The 20,775-nt window shown below is 36.2% G+C and overlaps 1 protein-coding gene across 8 annotated transcripts; it reads left to right on the top strand.

Moving 5' to 3' along the window:
- The first annotated feature begins 2,994 nt into the window (after positions 1-2,994).
- On the top strand, positions 2,995-11,656 carry LOC111894036 (uncharacterized). 8 transcript variants are annotated; one of them, XM_042896852.2, is made up of 3 exons: positions 2,995-4,810; positions 11,361-11,422; positions 11,525-11,656. In XM_042896852.2, the coding sequence occupies exon 1, from the start codon at positions 3,219-3,221 to the stop codon at positions 4,680-4,682; it is 1,464 nt and encodes a 487-aa protein (XP_042752786.1). In that variant the 5' UTR covers positions 2,995-3,218; the 3' UTR covers positions 4,683-4,810; positions 11,361-11,422; positions 11,525-11,656. The 8 variants fall into 8 exon arrangements, with proteins under 8 accessions (XP_042752786.1, XP_042752782.1, XP_042752785.1 ...); XM_042896848.2 differs by lacking the exons at positions 11,361-11,422; positions 11,525-11,656 and adding exons at positions 4,986-9,589; positions 9,686-10,007; XM_042896851.2 differs by lacking the exons at positions 11,361-11,422; positions 11,525-11,656 and adding exons at positions 4,912-9,589; positions 9,686-10,007.
- Positions 11,657-20,775: the final 9,119 nt, after the last annotated feature.

Raw genomic sequence — 20,775 nt, 5'->3', positions numbered from 1 at the left:
CAAGGCCCTAAAGGCTCTAAATGACCAATCTAAGCTTCTAATGGAGCTTTACACCTTGGGAGAGTCTCATCCTTGCAAGAGCTGGAAACTTTATGGACTTAGGACTCAAAAGAGGTTCAGATCTGAAGTTTCAACTTCAGATCTAGCTCCTATACCAAAAATCCCTTCATGAATAACTAAAGAAACCCCTAGATTCCACATATGAATGATTCTAGAAGAAAAGAGGTTAAGGTAACAGCTGGTTACCTCCAAAATGCGCCCACACTGAAGTAGAATCTGGATCAACATAGAAGTCTTGATGCTAGCCTCTTGATCTACAAATTTCCTTCCCAAAAGTCACTTCTCAAAGCCCCAAGACACTCTCCATGCTCTCACTCATGGAAATTAGGGTTTATGGGTCTCAAGGGGTGATGGAGGGCAGTGGGAGGCGCTAATGGTCCAATATATATGGTGCAAAAACCCTGAAAATTAGGTTTTCCACTGCCAGCTCCTACTCGTCGAGTCCCCCATGCCGACTCGGTGAGTCACTCATTAATTAACGTGTCCCGTCCCACTGTTACTCGACGAGTCACAGCGTCAACTTGTCGAGTAGACTTTAGAACATAAAATTTAAATGGAGTGATAATGATACATGACGGTTGGGATGTTACATACTGTCCAACCCATGGATCTCGTTGCTCATCTCCTCCACTTCATTCGATGAATTTTGAGCACCTTTTAACTTCCTTTTGGATTTATCTCGTCCCATAGGACGAGTTGGCACTTCATATGGATCGTCGTTGTTGAGGTCAATCTCAATATGTGTATCAGAAGATTGACTATGGGTTGACTCGGAAGTTTTGATTTGTTTGGACATACCCATAAAATCATCAACACTTTTTAGAGCAAACGATTTGGTTTGTTCTTCACAACTTCCCAAAAATCCTCATTTGCAAAAGCTATACCAACTTTAACCTAATAAATGTGACGAGATTTTGCTATGACATCACCTCATTTGCACCGCTTTGCAAGTTGCGAGTCGCGTTCATGTAGATGACACTGAACTCCATTGAATTTCTATTCGGGGTTCTCTATTTCGAGTATATTTTGACTAGTGGAGCGGTCCTCCTTATTCATTTGGGTACAAAACCCTTTCCAAACTCTAAATTTAAAAGTTGGGCCACTTTGGTAGTCTCCCGTCGCGGGATCCTCCCTTACATCTAGTCATGCTTGTGCCAATGCCTTCTTTTCTTTATCTGTCTATCCTTGGCATTTTGTCCTTGTTTTTATTTATTTATTTATTTATTTTTCCTTTGGGTCAACTTCGGTTTCTTGAACATGTTGAAAATCTCCTCCATCGAGACAATCCATCGAGACAATCGGTAGACTCATCGACTAGGCGGTGGGGTTCAGATTGGAAATTTGTGTGGGGTAAGGGTTGGGAAACGAATTGGGTTTTTTTTTTTGTACCGAATCAAACATATCAAGTTCTAGATTTGGATCGGGTAAGGGTTGGGATTGAAAATTTGTTTGGGGCTGGGATTGGAAAAATGGTATGGGTTGAGATTGGAATCGAGAAGAGTATGAATGGAATGGATACAACCGTGAAGCGATAATCGAATAATAATAACTAGCGGGTAGTGGATGGTTTGATTGAGTGAATGTTGATAACAAGTCGGTGATGAAAAATTTGGTGAAGATGTGTTGTTAGGGTTGATTATTTATTTATTGTTTCTCCTTGGCGTTTTGGTTTGGCTAGGTCAAGACATTGATTTTGGTAAATTGAGAAGTTTTTTTGACAGAAAAGAATGGTATTGTGTGTGGTGAAATGTTGAGGTTTAAGTGTCCATTTATAGTGGTTGGAAGAGATGCTCAAAATTTGAAATTTTGAAAAAACAACGGCTCTTTTTTTTTTTTCTAATACAAAATTGTTGATTATTATTATTATTATTATTATTATTATTATTATTATTAATAATAATAAAGTTGGTCAAAATTGTGTTTATTCCTAGTCAAATGCCAACCACCAAACAAAAGCTCTCTCTCTCTCTCTCTCTCTCTCTCTCGGCCTGACGAGTTCATTCCGATGAGCTCCCTTGCACAAGCCAAGCCAGAGGGCGGTGTTTAGTTCCTCTAGTGTGCCTTGGCGATCTGGGTAGCGCGAGCCACTCCCCAAAGCTTGACAATCCACCTCCGCAATCAACATGTTGAAAATGTCATAATCGACTAAAATGAAAAAATTAACTGATTTCTTGAGTTTTTATATTAATAAAAAAGTAAAACTTAAACATTAACTTTTATTAAATTGAGTAAATTACTGAAATGGTCCCTATGGTTTGGTCAAAATTACACGTTTGGTCCCTAACTTTTTTTTGCACTCGGATCGTCTCTGTGGTTTGGTTTTGTTGCGTTTTTCGTCCCTTACATACATAAAGTTAGGGACCAAAACGTGCAATTTTGACCAAACCATAAGGACGAAAAACGCAACAAAATCAAACCACAGGGACGATCCGAGTGCAAAAAAAAAGTTAGGGACCAAACGTGTAATTTTGACCAAACCATAGGGACCATTTCAGTAATTTAGTCTATTAAATTTAAGTACTTTTATGAAAATTTCATAATATAATAATTGCAACCAATTTCTTAAATGAAATATCATATATCATATCTACCATAATAAATGAAAATGACTTTGCCACATGTCATTCTCTCATAAAATTAGCCACATATCATTTTGTCATAATTTGAGATATATTTATTTTCCACTTGTCATTACTTTAATTTTCATTTTCAATATATCATTAATTTAGTTTCCATAAATTAAACCTACCATAATGACTATTAATTTCAAATTTTAAATTTCAAATTCAATTTCAAATAAATTTACAGTTTAAACCTTTAAGTTTAACATTTTTTTATAATTAACCCGTTTAGTACACACTAAACACATAATTTTAATTTATTTATTTTTTACATGTTTTTTTTTCTGATAATTTTCACTTATTTCAATTTCAAATTCAAATAAATTTTTTATTTAATCGTTCGTACTTAACATTTTGTTTTAATCAAACCATCACATCTTCTTCTATAAAAAGATCTCTATAAAAAGATGCTACCCCCACCCATTTGAGGCCACCCTTTACAACTTTTGTCTTACCCCCCACCAACGGCCTAAATGAGCACTTTCAGAGTGTGGTTTGATTTTTAGATAGACAAGCACTTTGATCCGGGTAGAAACTATGGATCCCCATATCTTCATAGCACGGGCGGAGGCGCAACGGTGGCTCGGTATCGCCGAGAAACTGCTTATGAGCCACGACCTAGTCGGCTCCAAGACATTTGCGATCCGAGCACGAGAGTCTGACCCCAGACTTGAAGCTGCTGATCAGATCCTAGCAGTTGTTGATACGCTCATCGCTGCCGAGAAACAGGTCGTCGGAAATAATGGCGTGCAGCAGCCGGATTTTTACGGGATCCTTCAACTGGTCCGGTTTGTTCAGGACACGGACCACATCGCCTCCCAGTACCAACGGCTCGCCTTCATCCTCAACCCTCATCAAAATCGGTTCCCTTTCTCCGATCAAGCGTTTCAGATTGTTAACGAAGCTTGGTCCGTGTTGTCGAACCCTATGAGGAAATCTATGTATGATTCGGAGCTTGATTTTCCGCCGCAACTGCAGATGAACACTATAGGGTTTAACCTCGAGGAACAGCAGCAGCAGCAGCAAGAACAACACAATTTTTTTTCGATTGACTATATGGGGTCGGATCATCAGCAGAAATCGCCGGAGCAAGAGCAGACGTTTCAAACTAGGGTACAACGCACTCATCAACAGCAGGAATCGCAGCAGCATAATTTTCTGTCACGAAATCAATCTGCACCTGTTCACGAGGAGGATGAGCAATTGTTTCAGCATCATGAGCAGGAGCAATTGTTTCAGCCACAGGTTGAACCTTTAGAAGTCATGTCTACACCGTATCAACAAAATCCACCACAATCTCCTCAGCCGCAGCCATCTATGCAATCCATAACTCCGCCTCCTGCAGCACCACCACAACCTCCGTTATCTTGGCCACAAGCACCATCTCTGTCACAGCCACAGCAGCCACACCAGAAACAGCAACCTCCATTGCAGCCCCAACAACAAGAAGCATGGGTAGAACAAAATGCTGGTCCTGTTCACTCTCCTAATCAGGTTAATAGTGACAATGGTGTAAAGAAGAAGGAAACAGAAACAGAAGCTGTGAATATGGATGAGTCGCCTACATTTTGGACTGCATGTCCTTACTGTTTCTACATGTATGAGTATCAAAGGATCTATGCAGAGTGCACCATCCGTTGTGACAACTGTAAAAGGGCATTTCAGGCTGTAGGTATTTCCTCCCCACCATTAATGGCAGAAGGCCAGGAAGACTATTTCTATTGTTGGGGATACTACCCTTTAGGGGTTTCAATCTCACATCTGCCAAAAACAGCTAGAACGAACTCAAAGTGGACACCTTTTTCACCTCTCCATGACGCCTCAAGTAATGTTCAGAACCATTTTAATAGTAGGGAAGCCCCAAAGAAGAATACTTTTGTGAAGAAGGATTTGGGGCCACGAATCTACATAGATGATATTACTGATGATATCTTTACAGGAATCTCTGAACCTAGTGATGATTCTGATGTTGAATGGAATATGACCAGGGACAAAAGTTGAATATGATGTTGTATTTGAAAAAAAAAGTTGTGCAATGGAGAAGTCCTCTTATTTTGTCTACAAGAATGGGCCAGAAAGATCATATTTTGACCATCTTTTGCTGCATGTGCATCTGCTCAGAAAAAAAGGTATGCATCAGTAGTTTGTGCCTTATTCTTCTATTATTATGATTTAGCATCGGGCTTTTGTTTGTTATGATCATTTATGTGATAACCTTTGCTAGATTCAGGTGAAATACTATGAAGCTTTCAATTCTATAACTCACATTTCAATGTTTGATAATCAAAATACTACATGTGCAAGGTTTCTTTCAAGAATCATCACACTAGCTTCTCTAATGTACCACTCAGTAAAAGGTTTGAGCATCACTTCAGGAAATTTTGGGAAATCAGAATTCAACTCAACCATGTTGAAGTAACCCCGTACTACTTTTAGGACACTACTTCCACCATTATCATCATATCCATCTGTAGTTGTAACTTGTAAGCTGTTCAACTCCTTTTTCCTGCTCTAATATCTGAATGATTGAAGATTTCTCGATCAATGCTTGCAAGAATTTTAGAACCCCATACACATTCCATGCCTGAGTGCATTATAATTATGATAGTCATATCTAGCATGAATGATAATAAATAGAGCAAATTGCAATTATATGAAAGCATAAGAAAGATTACAACTTGTTGATATGGACTTGCTTACACTCGGTCAATCTCAAAGTAATGGAATAGTAGAATGAACACAAAAGGCAGCTTAAAGATTAATCATTTCAATCCTTTGGATACTCAACTTTTATGCCAACTCAGCAGACCATACCAAAAAGTGTGTTTCCTGCTACACACCTAAAAATGGGAGGAGCACAACCGTAAGGGTTTTTACCAATCACACACGACAAACCAAGTTATTCATAGGGGCAATCTGGTCCAATCAGCAAAAAGAGAGATGGGCTCGGAAATAATTACTTTGTTGGGTCTTTCTTGGGCCTTCCAAACTTCCTCTTGTAGACATGAATAACGGGGGGTTTATCATTACCGGCGACCCAAACTTTCACCTTTTCCTCAAGGTGAAAAGTCGGGAATTGCAATTTCATTCTTTCCATCAGCTTCTGTTAGTCCTTGCCAACGCATCGATACTTCTTTTTCACCGAAGTTGCTCCCATTCTTTGGTCTTACTCCTTGTAGAGCCGTTCGTTGGACAAGTAATTCAAGGTCTATATTTAGTTGAGGAGGAAGATACGTGGGTTTACTGGGACCTATATGCGGTTTGCAATTGTGACACGTGAAATGTAGGGTGGATGAGAGTTGTCGGGGGTAATTCAAGGGTGTAAGCTACCTTTCCAACCCTCTTGCTAATCCTATAGGGGCCGTAGTAACGGGCGGCTAATTTCTCATATTTTCTTCGTCCCAAGCTTTGTTGTCGATACGGTTTCAATTTCACCTAAACAAAGTCCCTTTCTTGATACTCTACTTCCCTTGTCTTCTTTTAAGCTTGGTTTTGCATTTTTTGTTGGGTCCACAACAAATGCACAACTCAATCCAAAATAGCATCCATGTCTTATAGCAATTGATCAATTGCGTCCACCGAGGATATTGCCCTTCGTAAAGGATGATGGGGGTGAATCCTACCGTAAAAGGCTCAAAGCGGGGTGCATTTGGTGGCCGTATGTAAGGATGAATTATACCAAAATTCTGCCCAAAAAAGTCAGCGAGCCCATTTTTTGGTTTCTTCATAAAAAATACGTCGGTTCACCACTTCTAACCATCTGTTTGTGTGTGATAGGTCGTGCTTCTTTTGAGATGCACTCTATGTGATTTAAACAGCTCCACTTAAAAGTGACAAAAAATTACGATCTCAATCATTGATTATATATAGAGGAAAACCGTAGAGGCGGGCGATTTCCTTGATGAAGCTGTTGGCAACTCCAGACTAAAATGAGTATACTTACCAAGTTGGTCAACCACAACCCAAATGGTATCCTATCCATCGAACTTGAGTAACCCCTTGATAAAGTCCATGGTTATTTTGTCTAGGGGTGTTGATCGGGTAATTTTTTCGGGTTTCGGGTAATTTGGGTCGGGTAATTCAGGTTTTTCATGTTAAAAAATACTCGTAACCTGACCCAAATTAAATTCGGGTATTATCCGAAATATATAATGTTTTTTTTTGAATTTCACCTGAAAATAAATTTAATGAAATAAATATGTCGTGCTTTACTAGTCTTGTTTATATAAATAAACGAGCCATAAATGAAGTTACTCAAGCTTTGAATATTGAGATTTTTTAGTCAATATTACCTGAGATATCAAGTAATTTTTTAACAACTTAATCTAATCTAATAAAATGTTAAAAAACAAATACTTAAAGATTTTAATTTAAAAGTTTAAAATGTTTAAAATAATTGTAGCCATAATTTTTGCCATGTTCTGAAGTTTCGTCAAGATAATGAGTTTGTTAGTTGCAATAAAAAACTATAATCTAGAAAATTGTTAAGTTTTAAAGAACATGATTATATGTAAACAATTACTTTTAATATTGCTAGTGTCATATTGTCATAATAAAAGAGATTCATGTTTTACAATAATGATAGTTAGTTTAAGCGTGATTAAATACCTGCTACAGAGTACAAGCTCTATGAAAAAAAAGAAATTTTAAAATAATTCGGGTATACCCGAAACCCAACAAACGTACCCTTTACCTGACTTGAAAAAATCGGGTTACTCGATTATCCGAAAAAATCAAGCGGGTAATTCGAGTATCGAGTATTTTCGACAGGGCTAATTTTGTCCAATGTTTGGGCCGAAAGAGGTATTGCTTAAAGTAACCCGATTGGAGTCGATGCGAGGGTTTTGTTTCTCTGACACGTTTCTGATATATTCGATGATGTCGACTTGCATTCTTGGCCAAGAAACCCATACCGCTGTTATTTGGTAAGTCTTTTTCTTGCCCGTATGATCAGAGAATTGTGGATTATTTGGATAAAACCGAATTTTCCAATTTGATAATTTGGATTAGACTCTTTGGTTCGGATATTCAGATTTTTTGATTGAGTTTCAACAAAACCGAATTATTATTTTGGATTTCAGATTGATTTTGGTTTATAAAATAAGAACCGAATACTCCAAAAAAACCAAATAAAAATTTGTTATTTATTTATTTTGAATATATATCTATAATTATTTATTATTTTTTTTACTTTTTTTTCAAGAAATTTCACTTAATAAAAAATCTTAATATGTATTTTCTAAAAATAGTTTTTATTTATAAAATATTAAGCTTTAATATATTTTTAGTAGTTGTTCGTAACTTTAAACCACAAATAAGATATTTGTTTTTTTTTTCTTTTATAAAGTTGGGTAGTATTCTAATTATATGTGCTTTTAAAAAAATTATTCCAAATTTTGAAAACCGAATTATAAAAATCGATCCAATCGAATTGTAATTCGATTGGATCAGATTGAATTTGAATTTAGTTTGGACTATTTGGATCTATGTTTTAAAAACCGAAATTAATTTGGATTCACTTGATTGAATCGGATTGAACCGATCCATGCAAACGAACACCCCTAGTAGCTCCGGATCAATATTAAATTTCAAAAGTAAACCCTATTAGCTTCAACACACCCATTTTTGATAATTGTGACCTATAACACGTGTACTTGAGACTAAGTTGATCCGTTCGAACGATGAATCTTCTTCCCATTATGTAATGCCTCCACTTCAATACGGCTTTAACAATGGCTATAAACTCTTTTTCATAAATAGGTTTTGATCGGCCTATGGTTCCCAAAGTGCAACTATAATAAGCTATTGACCTATTATATTGGATTAGAACCGCCCCAAGTTCGTACCTCGACGTGTCGGTTTCAACCACGAAGGGTTTCTCCGTCTCCGACATTGCTAAAAACAACATGATTGTCATGTTGTCTTCGGTTGCTGAAGACTTTTTCGACAACCTTGTTCCATCCAAATTTGTATTTTTTTAAGTTGCTCCGTGAGAGGTGTGGCTATGCTAGCATAACATCTGATGGTACCCCGTTAGTCCCAAAAAAACCTCATAAGCTCTTGATGTTTCGTGGTACGGGCCAATCTAACACGGCTTGAATCTTGATGGTCTCCGTCGAGACCCCATTATTTGAAATCTCATGACGAAGGTATGATAGACATGATTGTCCAAATTCACACTTCTTTAATTTGAGATAGGGTTGATTTTATGGTAACCATTCTTACGCCATTGTGAGATGTCTTTGATGCATTTCTTTACTAGCATCATAGACCAATATGTCATCAAAGAAAACAAGGACGAGCTCCCGCAAATATGGCCGAAATATTTCATTGAATAAGGCTTGGAAAGTAGCAGGGGCGTTGGTAGGGCCAAAGGGAATCACCTTGAACTCGTAATATCAAAAAGTCGTATTGGGTATGTCTTCCGCCTTAACCCATATTTGATGTAATTCTCTCTCCAAGTTTTTTTAAGGATACCAGGGACTTGCCCAAAGTCGGGTCTCCTTTCAAAACGAGTCTCCTTTCAATTTGACTCGCCTTCCTCCAATGTCGAACTCCATTGTCTGATCCTTCCAATTGGTTTGAGTGGTACCTAAGGTCCCGTTCGTCCCTGATTATGTTGGATCTTCCGAATCGGAGGGGTAAGAACTCTTCGATAATGTCGATTTGTTTTATTTACAATAACACCCCCTTACATACTCCCCTCCTTGCTTTATTGTCCCCATTACCCATTCGAACCCCATACCAAACTTCTAGCAATAAAATTATGGGTGGCCTCGAGATCAATCATGGCCACCACTAGTTGATTCACGATGTTTTCTTGCAGTTTCATCGTTTGTAGGGACGGGAGCCCTGCTACAGAGTTTAGAGATACCTCAATTGGGTGGTCAATTTCTAAAGTTTCCAATGTAACTCCTTCATTGGGTGTAAAGTCTTGCTTCTGCTCCTCACAAAGTTTCATCTCCTCTTTATTAACAAAAATCACATTGACTTGTGTTTTACAGTGATGACCTGGTTGCCATTTTCATAACATTTGAAGCAAAGACCTCGAGTTTTCTTTTCTGCTATTTGTGCTTCAGTCAATCAACGATCAACGCTCGTCTTTCGCTGGAAGGCGAGATTCGATTTCATTGGAAATGGCATAACATCAGAAGTAGGCAACGAATTACCCCCATGATGATTTTGAATTGGTGCTCCAGTTCGGAACCCTAGCCAATATCTATTTGTACGTATTTATAGATTTGAGACATGCATAACTATTAAATGTCGGTTTGACACTAAATATCATGTTGTTTTTTCAGACTAATCTAATATTTTGTTACGATAGTTTCAATCTCCCCTATAGATATCCATTACACTCACATGGTAGATACATATTCATCCCGTTCAAGATACCATTTTTTTTCTTGGTATCTTTTAACAAATCCGTTAAATTTAAGAAAAAAAAAAAAACTATAACGGATATATAAATATTTCAATTATCCCTATAAAATTCCTTTTGGGATTGTAACATATTTGCAAACTCAAAAAGACTGATGATAACAGTAAATTTCTTAGTTACCCTCTTTAAGGAGCGTCTTCGTCCTCAAACGTCATCTTCAATTTCACACCTACAGTAAATTGTATTCACAACATCTATGTACTTGTTCAAGCCTATGATGAATTTACTTGCCCTGCCAAATTTCAAGAACTCAATCAAGATCCCAACTTTTTCTTTATATGACAACTTTTAATTAACGTTAAGAATGTGATTGTTAAGAAATATAATTGTACATAATATAATACTGGATAGAGTAATGAACCAAGAATAAATAATCTCGAAAAATAGATTATAGGTCTTCTTCCCATATTTCTTTCTTCAATGTACATAGAGTTGAGTTTGATCCATTTCTTATAAATCTCCTATTCCGTACAAGTGATGCTTTCATTTAAAGGGGAAACCATGGAGGGAGAGGGAAACCAAAAATTTAGATAAAATGGACGAATTTGGTAATGAAACTAAATGAAAAGGAAGATGTTTGGGGTATTTGCATTTAGTTTTATCATCAATATAACACCAAAATGGGTAAAAAGTTGTTAATTTAGCGAGATTTCATATATGTTTGTTGACGAGATTGTTAGTTGAGGAGTCTTTCCTTTTGACCTCATTGTCGCTATAGAGACAAAGCATGAGCTCCTTGTTGCAGAGTGGCTACAAGGAAAGACTTCACGATAACTTCAGGTGTAAGTTGTACTAAAAATATAAAAAAGTACTATTTATGTTAAAATTAAAGTTTGGAATTTTAAGTTTGTTACGGAAGATGCAAGCAAAAATGAAAACATAAACAAAATATAATAATTGCATATTGGGCTCAAATACACTTCAACATATAAGTGTTAACACCGAAATAGGTAAGAAGTTGCTAATTTAGCAAGATTTCATACATGTTTGTTAATGATCTGTATTAAATCGTTAATCAATTGGTAGGCCATTGTTGATGGTTCCCTTTACCGATGGATACGTAGTCTATATATATATATATATATATATATATATATATATATATATATATATATATATATATATATATATATATATATATATATATATATATATATATATATATATATCAAACTTAACATTTTTATATATAATTTCTGGTTAGTTTGGTCTATTTTTATATTGATGTTATTGTGCAGGGGTTGTGTAAATTTCTTATTGCAAATGTGGGTTCATCGATCGAGTCATTTTCATGACCCGGGTATATATGCTTGTTGGTCTTCGTCTCAATCATTAGATACATTTTGTAGATTGCTCTCTCTTTTCTCTCTAACTCTTGATTAGGGTTTTCTGTATTATCTAGGGTTTGTTCTGCCGTTTCCCTTTATAGTAAAATCATTTTGTGTATACATTAGAGTGTGAGTGTTATGTAGCGAGGATTTCTTTTGTAAGTATTGATGTACAAACGAACTAAATAAACTATTCATGTTGGGAAGTTCTTGAGTTTTTACTTTTCTTAGATGGTATTAGATTAATTGTTGCTCCGATTAAAGTCTACAACGACCTACGAAGAGTTTCGTTTCAAGTTTGTGTTCGTGTTCTTGTCTTGTTTTCGCTTCTTATTTATCCATTCCTTATAGATTTGACACTTGTAGTGTCAGATCTTGGGTTTCGCTGTTGATCTCTGTTGATCATCCTTTTGTGTCGATCGGTTTTCACGAGATCACTTCTTGTTAAGTTTGGTTTCGTTTCCAGTTCTTTGGTACTATGATTTTTTTGTGTTTTGATTTGCAGATCGGTGCAGATCCTTCACATCCTAGTGTTCTCGTCGTATCTTCTTTATATCCAAAAATCGCTCAATCTCTTATTAGATGTTGATTAATCCTCTAAGAGAACGGATCTAGGTTTTGATTAACTCATTGTTGAGAACATATCGACCTTGTATATGAAATAACTCTATTGGGATGAAACCTTAGGAGAGGCGATTTGTCATCTCTGCACATCAAAAGTAACTTCTGGACCTCTATGAGGTTTTCTTGTTCTCTTTTATTCTTTTTCTGAGTTTGGTTGTAGGAGTTTATGGTTGTCTTGAATACACCAATTAATTGCAATCTCTTCTTGTTATATGTTTGCCTTCTTGCTATCGTTTGTTCTTGTTTTGATTGTGACAACTATCTTGGGCCCTAACATACCGTGGTGACCTTCTGGACTTTGGTTGTCATAGTTGTATGTGTTTGTTGTTTGTGTCTTATCTATTTCTATGGATGACCCTACTTATACTCATGGAGGAAATGGAAAGGATATTTCAACTAATTTTGATAATCCTCTCTACATTCATCCTTCAGATAATATTGTCATAACTATTGTTACATTAAAGTTGACTAATATTGTCACAACTATTGTTACAATAAAGTTGACTGGAAATGAGAACTTTAGGTTGTGGAGAAGGTCTATGTCTAGAGCTCTTAAGGCTAGGAATAAGTTAGGATTTGTTGATGAAACTCTTAAAAAAGGTAACGTTGAACAACCTAGACAATTAAAATGGGAAAGGGCTAATGTTGTTGTATGTTCTTGGCTTCTTTCCCCCATTTATGATTCCGTCTATGCTAGTCATGTTTATTCAGAAGTGGCTGAGGACATTTGGAAAAACCTTTTTGAAACTTATAATAAATCTAATGGGTCTGTTGTTTTCAACATTCATCAGCAAATTAATTCACTCAAACTTATAATAAATCTAATGGCTGAGGACATTTGGAAAAACCTTTTTGAAACTTATAATAAATCTAAGTGGTCTTGATGAGTCTTATAGTTAAGTTAAGAGTCATATTCTTCTTATGGATCCTTTACCCAATGTGAAAACCGCCTTATCTATAGTATCTAGGGAAAAGTCTCTTCAAAAGAATGGTTCTTTATCTACTCCTCAATCTTCTTAGTCTTTGTGTAAATCTCAATCTTCTTCTTTTACTAGCAGATTTAATAATAAGTTTAATTCCACTAATTCTAATAAGAGTAAGAATCAAGTTGGTCAATGTAAAAATTGTGGTCTTAAAGGACATCCAATTGAAAATTGGTATAAAATAATTGTATATCCTAAGGATTTTAAACCAAGACATGAATCTAATAACAATTCAAATAGAAATTATTCTGTGAATTCTTCTACTACCTCTTTTGAATGTCTGGTTCTTCTAGTTTGCCTGTGTCTCTAGAGATTTTGAATATCATCATCTCACTAAGGATTAGTATGTTAGATTTTTGCAACTTATTAATGATAAACAAACTAATGAGGAAGCATATGCTAGTGCTAATATAATACTTGCTTAGTTAAGGCTTTTAATTCCTCTGAATCTCTTCTTCATGATACTGTGGATGTATCTAAACTAGATCTTCTTGTTAGTCATCCTAATAGAACTTCTACTAAAATTGAAAAAATTGGATATTTGAAAGTATCTAATTCCTTGACCTTATTTAATGTCTTCGATGTTCCTGATTTTAATGTCAACTTGTTATATGTCCATAATGAACATACATGTAAAATTTAGGATTTACAGTCCAAGGATATGGTAGGGACTGGTAGATAGTCTGGAGGTCCCTATTATATGGATAATGTACCTCTAGGTAACAATTCTAAAGTGTCCAATTTTTCTGTTTGTTGTGTCTCTAAACTTACCTGACATAATAGGCTTGGTCATCCCTGTGATCAAGCTTTAATTTCTTCAATAAACAAACTTAAGTTTGGGAATGATGTTCTTCATCGTGACATATGTCACAAAGCCAAACAAACTAGGGAGTCATTTCCCACCAGTCAACATGTCACTACTAAACTTGGTTAGTTAATCCACCGTGATGTATGGAGTCCTTATAGAGTTACTATGTGAGAAGGATTTAGATATTTTTTTTGCCTATTGTGGATGACTTAACAAGGGCTACTTGGGTTTATGTGTTAAAGTCTAAGGATGAAATTTATGATTGTATTTGTGTCTTCTTTAATATTCTTTTTAATCAATTTGAAGTAAAAATTAAAACGGTAAGATCTGATAATAGGACATAATTTTTAAATAATAAAATGAGATCTTTGTTTGAAACTAAAGAAATTCTTCATCAAACATCCTGTGTTCACACTTCACAATGGAATGGTGTTGTGGATAGAAAACATAGGCATATTTTAAATGTTGCTAGATTGTAACACCGTAAATTTTCAAACAAAATTTTCATTTCAAATTATAGTATTTTCATTCAAAACAAGGCATAAACATTTCAAGTGTCATGTCAAAATACAAATCATCTAAATCCCAAGATCACAAAACATCTTTCAGTGTGTACAGATCACGCCGGCGCCTTCCCACGGTCCTCGCTAGTACCTGAAACACATACATAACAACTGTAAGCATAAATGCTTAGTGAGTTCCCCAATATACAACTTACGCACATACGCCTTTCCAGGCCCTGACCTTCCGGTCCATGTGTCTCAGGGGACTTCCGTCCCTGCTGGGTAAACCTTCCGGTCCTACCCACGCCGACCTTCCGGTCCACAACACAACGCCTTCCGGCCCATAACATAATCGCCTTCCGGCCCATAACATAATGCCTTCCGGCCCACATAACATACATAGCACGTATAACAATTAACTTATCACATATAGCACATATATCTCATATCATATCCGGCCTTCCGGTCACACAGTCAAACCCTTCCGGGTACAGTATAGTGAGAAGACTCACCTCGTGAATGTCGAAAGCTAGCAAATCCCGAAGTCACTCGTACTCGATCCACCGAGCTATAATCTCCCTATAACATCATACATCTCTTATTAACACTTTTATCTTCTAAGTTTGACTATCCCTAAGAGGTCAAACATAGGTAAACTCTGGTCAATGGTCAACGGTCAACTTGACCTGACTCGGCGAGTGCTAGGGCGACTCGGCGAGTCTAGACGTCCTCACCAATTCTCTAAGATTCCCTTTCTACTCGTCGAGTATCCTCCTTGACTCGACGAGTTTCTCCTGGAAGAATCGCGGGGCCACCCCGACTCAACTCGCCGAGTCTGAAGAACAACTCGACGAGTCCCAGTTAATCTTCAAGCTACTCGCCGAGTCTGTTCATCGGACTCGGCGAGTCCATGCCATGCAACCGCTCAAACTGCTTTCTAAGGTCAGAACTGCTCCGACCATTCATAGGTCTGGCCTTCCTAGACTGATTCATCACGTAAGGTCCTCATTTCGGTGCTCATAATACACCCCATGACTCATAATTTACATTTTGACCTAAGGCATAAGGATTCCAATCCAAAACCTCCATTGATTCACGAAATGCTCAGGCATGGGACATTCTGGACTTCCAAAGATCCCAATACAGGGTTCCAATCGTTTGGGGGACTAAGGTAACATTCAATCTAGCCACAAAAGGGTTCAATAAACCCTAAATCCATATACACATCAACATAGAAGAATGCAACTCGAAATATTACCTGAATAACGTGCTCTCTGTGTCCCCAATCCTCAGAACGTGGCTTCCCTTGTTGTTCCCTTAACCAAGCCTCCTCTTCCTTGCAAAACAACACTTCCAAAATCAACAATGGTCTTCTACCTTGCTCCAGATGCTCACAATCGAATTAGGGTTTCTCTCAGAGGACTAGGGTGAACAATGACGGCCATAAGGTCCCTCATATACGTCCCAAACCTGAACGGTTAGGGTTTTCGCTAAACAGCGCAGACTCGCCGAGTCCATATCCGGACTCGTCGAGTCCAGTCGCGAACCTGCGACCAGATCCGCGATCCTACTCGGCGAGTCTGGGCTCCAACTCGCCGAGTCCCCTCTTAAAACACCCAAAATCACAAATATAACAATACCTGAAATTCCGGGCTGTTACATAGATCCTTGATCTTTCAATCTAGTTTACCTCTTAAATTTTGGGGGAGAAGCTATCTTATCTTTGTTACCTTTTATAGGTTACAAAAAAAAAAAAGATGTGGCAGAAAAAACTTAGCCCTAAGTTCACAAGTAACCTAATTGATCTATGTTTTCACTATTGATTTGCAACAAACAATTGAACATCAAGAACCCTAGGAGTGATCTACTCTTTTCAAAATTCATAAAGAGTTTTAGGGTTTACATACCTAAGAAATAATCAACAATTCCTTCTTTAACAAACTTCAGAAAACCAGCCCCAGAAATATTGTGCCTCAAATGGTATGTACCCAAACCAATAGAAGACTTTAGAGGAGAAAGGAGAGGGGCATCAATTTTGGCTCTAAGGCTCTTAGAGATGGAGTGCCGAAAATATGAATCCCATGAGGGGTTTATATGTGCGAGTAAGGAGTCAGAATAAGACAGATTTCCTTGGATAACCCTTATCCTTTTTTTGCTCGCTAAGGCTTCCTAAGGCTTCCAAGAAGCCCAAGGAACCTCCTCCAAAACCATCCCCTCTTTGGGAAGGTTCTGGAATTATTCAATGCACAACTTTTGAATATTGTCACATTTAATCCCTATACTTTTAATTAATCAAATTAATCCCAAAATTAATTCCAATTAATTTTTGATTAATTATTAATTAAATAATACTATTTATAATTAATATAGTAACCTCATAATACATTAATAAATTATTTATTTCAAGCGTGGATGAGAGTTGTCGGGGGTAATTCAAGGGTGTAAGCTACCTTTCCAACCCTCTTGCTAATCCTATAGGGGCCATAGTAACGGGCGACTAATTTCTCATATTTTCTTCGTCCCAAGCTTTGTTGTCGATACGGTTTCAATTTCACCTAAACCAAGTCCCTTTCTTGATACTCCACTTACCTTGTCTTCTTTTAAGCTTGGTTTTGCATTTTTTTGTTGGGTCCACAACAAATGCACAACTCAATCCAAAATAGCATCCATGTCTTATAGCAATTGATCAATTGCGTCCACCGAGGATATTGCCCTTCGTAACGGATGATGGGGGTGAATCCTACCGTAAAAGGCTCAAAGCGGGGTGCATTTGGTGGCCGTATGTAAGGATGAATTATACCAAAATTCTGCCCAAAAAAGTCAGCGAGCCCATTTTTTTGGTTTCTTCATAAAAAATACGTCGGTTCACCACTTCTAACCATCTGTTTGTGTGTGATAGGTCGTGCTTCTTTTGAGATGCACTCTATGTGATTTAAACAGCTCCACTTAACAGTGACAAAAAATTACGATCTCAATCATTGATTATATATAGAGGAAAACCGTAGAGGTGGGCGATTTCCTTGATGAAGCTTTTGGCAACTGTGGATGCTGAGAAAGGATGCTTGAGGGGAATAAAATGAGTATACTTACCAAGTCGGTCAACCACAACCCAAATGGTATCATATCCATCGAACTTGAGTAACCCCTGGATAAAGTCCATGGTTATTTTGTCTAGGGGTGTTGATCGGGTAATTTTTTCGGGCTTCGGGTAATTTGGGTCGGGTAATTCAGGTTTTTCATGTTAAAAAAAATACCCGTTACCCGACCCAAATTAAATTCAGGTATCGGGTCGGGTTTGCATGTCGTAAATGTGCGTCGTAAGGTTACGACACATAAATGCGTGTCGTCTTCCTTCATGATAGGCCCTTCATTGACACGCATTTGCGTGTCATATGTATCCTTCTATGACATGCAATTCTTGTCATTAAAGGATATTTTTCTGTTAGTGTATTTATCTAAAAATTAAGGTCTGGAATTTTAACTTTGTTACAAAAGATGCAAGCACAAATGAAAACTTAATAAAAATACAATAATTGCATATTAGGCTCAAATAGACTGCAACATATAAGTTTTAACACCAAAATGGATAAAAATGTGCTAAATCAAGAAGATTTCATATATATTTGTCGATGATTTGTATTAAATCCTTAATGAACCGGAAGCCAACGTTGAATAGCTAATATATGCTTGTATGTATTTATACATTTGAGACATGCATAACTATTAGATGTCAGTTTGAAACAAAATATCATGTTGTTTTTAGACTAATCTAATGTTTTGTTACCATAGTTTCAATCTCTCTAGTAAATATCCATTATGTTCACATGGTAGATACATGTTCATCCCATTCATGATACCATTTTTTTTTCTTGGTTTCTTTCAATAAATCCGTTAAATAAGAAAAAAACTATAACAAATATAAATATTCAGTTATCACCATTAAATGGTAATTTTTTATGTGGCCTCTTTGAAGAGGTTCCTCGTCCTCAAACAACATCTTCAATTTCACACCTACAGTAAATTGCAGTCACAACATCAATCCTATGAGGAATTTACTTTCCCTTCCAAATTTCAAGAGCTCAATCAAGATCCCAACATTTTCTTTTTATGATAACCTTTAATTAACATTAAGAATGTGATTGCTAAAAATATAATTGTACATAATATAATAATGGATAAAGTATAATGAATTTAGAATAAATAATCTCGAAAAACAAATTGTAGGTTTCCTTCCTATATTTCTTTCTTCAATACAAGTAGAGTTGCGTTTGATCCATTTCTTATAAATCTCTTATTCGTACAAGTGATGCTTTCATTTAAAGGGAAAACCGAGGAAGGAGAGGGAAATCACAATTTTAGATTAATTGGTTGAATTTAGTAATGAAACTTAATGAAAAAGAAGATGTTTGGGGAAATTTGCATATGGTTTTATCATCATTAAGTGTTACCACCGAAATAGGTAAAAAAGTTGGAAATTTACTGAGATTTCATATGTGTTTGTCGATGAGATTGTTACTTGAGGTGTCTGGTGTTCCTTTCGACTTCATGGTCGCTATAGAGACAAAGCATGGACTCGTGTTGCGGAGTGGCTACAAGGAAAAACTTCACACTAACTTTAGGTGTAAGTTGTACTAAAAAGCTAAACAAGTACTATTTGTGTTAAAACTATAGTCTAGAATTTTAACTTTGTTACAGAAGATGCGAGCAAATATGAACACTAAAACAAAATACAATAATTGCATATTGGGCTCAAATAGACATCAACATATAAGTGTTAACACCTAAACAGGTACAAATTTGCTATATTAGCGAGATTTTATATATCTTTGTTTACGATCTTTACTAAATCGTTGATCAATTAGGAGTCTATCATTATTGGTTCCCTTCACCGATGGATATATAGGTATATATTTATAGATACCAGACATATGTAACTACTAGATGTCGGTTTGACACTAAATATCATGCTGTTTTCAGACTAATGTAATGTTTTGTTACGATAATTTCAATCCTCGTGTAGATATCCATTATGTTCGCATGGTAGATAAATGTTCATCCCATTCATGATACCATTTTTTTCTTGATTTCTTTCAATGAATCCATTAAATTTAAGAAAAAAAAATCAATAAAATATATAAATATTCAATTATCAACATTACAAGGTTATGACTAAGACAAATTGTTTTAACTGCTCTTATTTCCCTGTAAACATGTATTTTAGATTGCAACACATTTGAGAACTCAAAAAAACAAATAATGGTAAATTTCTTAGTTACCCTCTTTAAGAAGTGTGGTCGACCTCAAATGTCATCTTCGGTTTCACACCTACAGTAAATTATAACATCTATGTACCTGTTCAAGCTTATCACGAATTTACTTTCCTTCTAAAAATTGAAGAAGTCAACCAAGATCTCAACCTTTCTAAAGAAATCAATATATGACGACTTTTAATAAAGTTTAAGAATGTGATACTTAAGAAATATAATTGTACATAATATAATAATAGAGAGTGTTGCATGCCCTAAAATTAATGTCACAAAAAAAATTGAGGGTACCTATCAAGAAAATCATGTCGTATAAGCATGTCATTTTGTAAGTTTTCATGAGGAATGACACACGTTTCCAATCCTTTAATAACTTGCGGGGTGAGGGGGGGGGGGGGGGGGATGAAATCCCCAAAATATTAAAAAACCTCGGCGCCTTGTTCTCTAATCATCTCCCATTCGTCATTTGGATGTCTATGATGCGTCTCCTCCTTCTTCTATAAAATCATCTACTGAAGAAAACCTAATGGCATTTCGCAGTTGTGCATCTCCCTTTCATCTTTTTGCAGCTCTGCAGCCATGGTATCCACTCCAACCTTCCTATTAACACAATACATATTCGTGCTTAGGTTTCTAGGGTTCATTAAATCTCGTCGTTTACACACATCATTTCTTATTCTCTCTTTCTTATTCATTAACACTCGTTCTCTCATGACTCCTCTGACTTAATTGGCCGCCTAAAATCTTCCCTCCATTGTGCAGTTGTCTTTGCCGGAGTACATGTCGTTACTGGAGACTAGAGTGAGCATTGATGTCGCCTGAGCGAGTCTACAATGTACCTGATCTCTCTCTCTCTAACATGGTAATAACTTATTCGCTTTATAATTATATTATTTTTTTAAATACTTTTTAGGTTTGAAATATTGATTATGATTGGAAATTGTTTTCATTTGTTACAAAATCCGATTGTTACTTTTTAATTAGTTTGACGAGGTTTTTTTTTTTTTTTTTTTTTTTTTTTTTTTTTTTTTTGATGTTTTAGTGGTAACGTTCTTAATTTTCCATTAGGTTTGTGCTTTCTAATACGAAAAAGACTATAGACAGTTTATTTTCATGGAATGTTTACTTTTGCTTGCTAAATTT

The sequence above is a fragment of the Lactuca sativa genome, chromosome 7 (assembly GCF_002870075.4).
Source record: "Lactuca sativa cultivar Salinas chromosome 7, Lsat_Salinas_v11, whole genome shotgun sequence".
In the NCBI taxonomy this organism is placed as follows: domain Eukaryota; kingdom Viridiplantae; phylum Streptophyta; class Magnoliopsida; order Asterales; family Asteraceae; genus Lactuca; species Lactuca sativa.
Note: the sequence above shows the minus strand (reverse complement) of the source record. Positions and strands in the feature narration are given on the sequence as shown.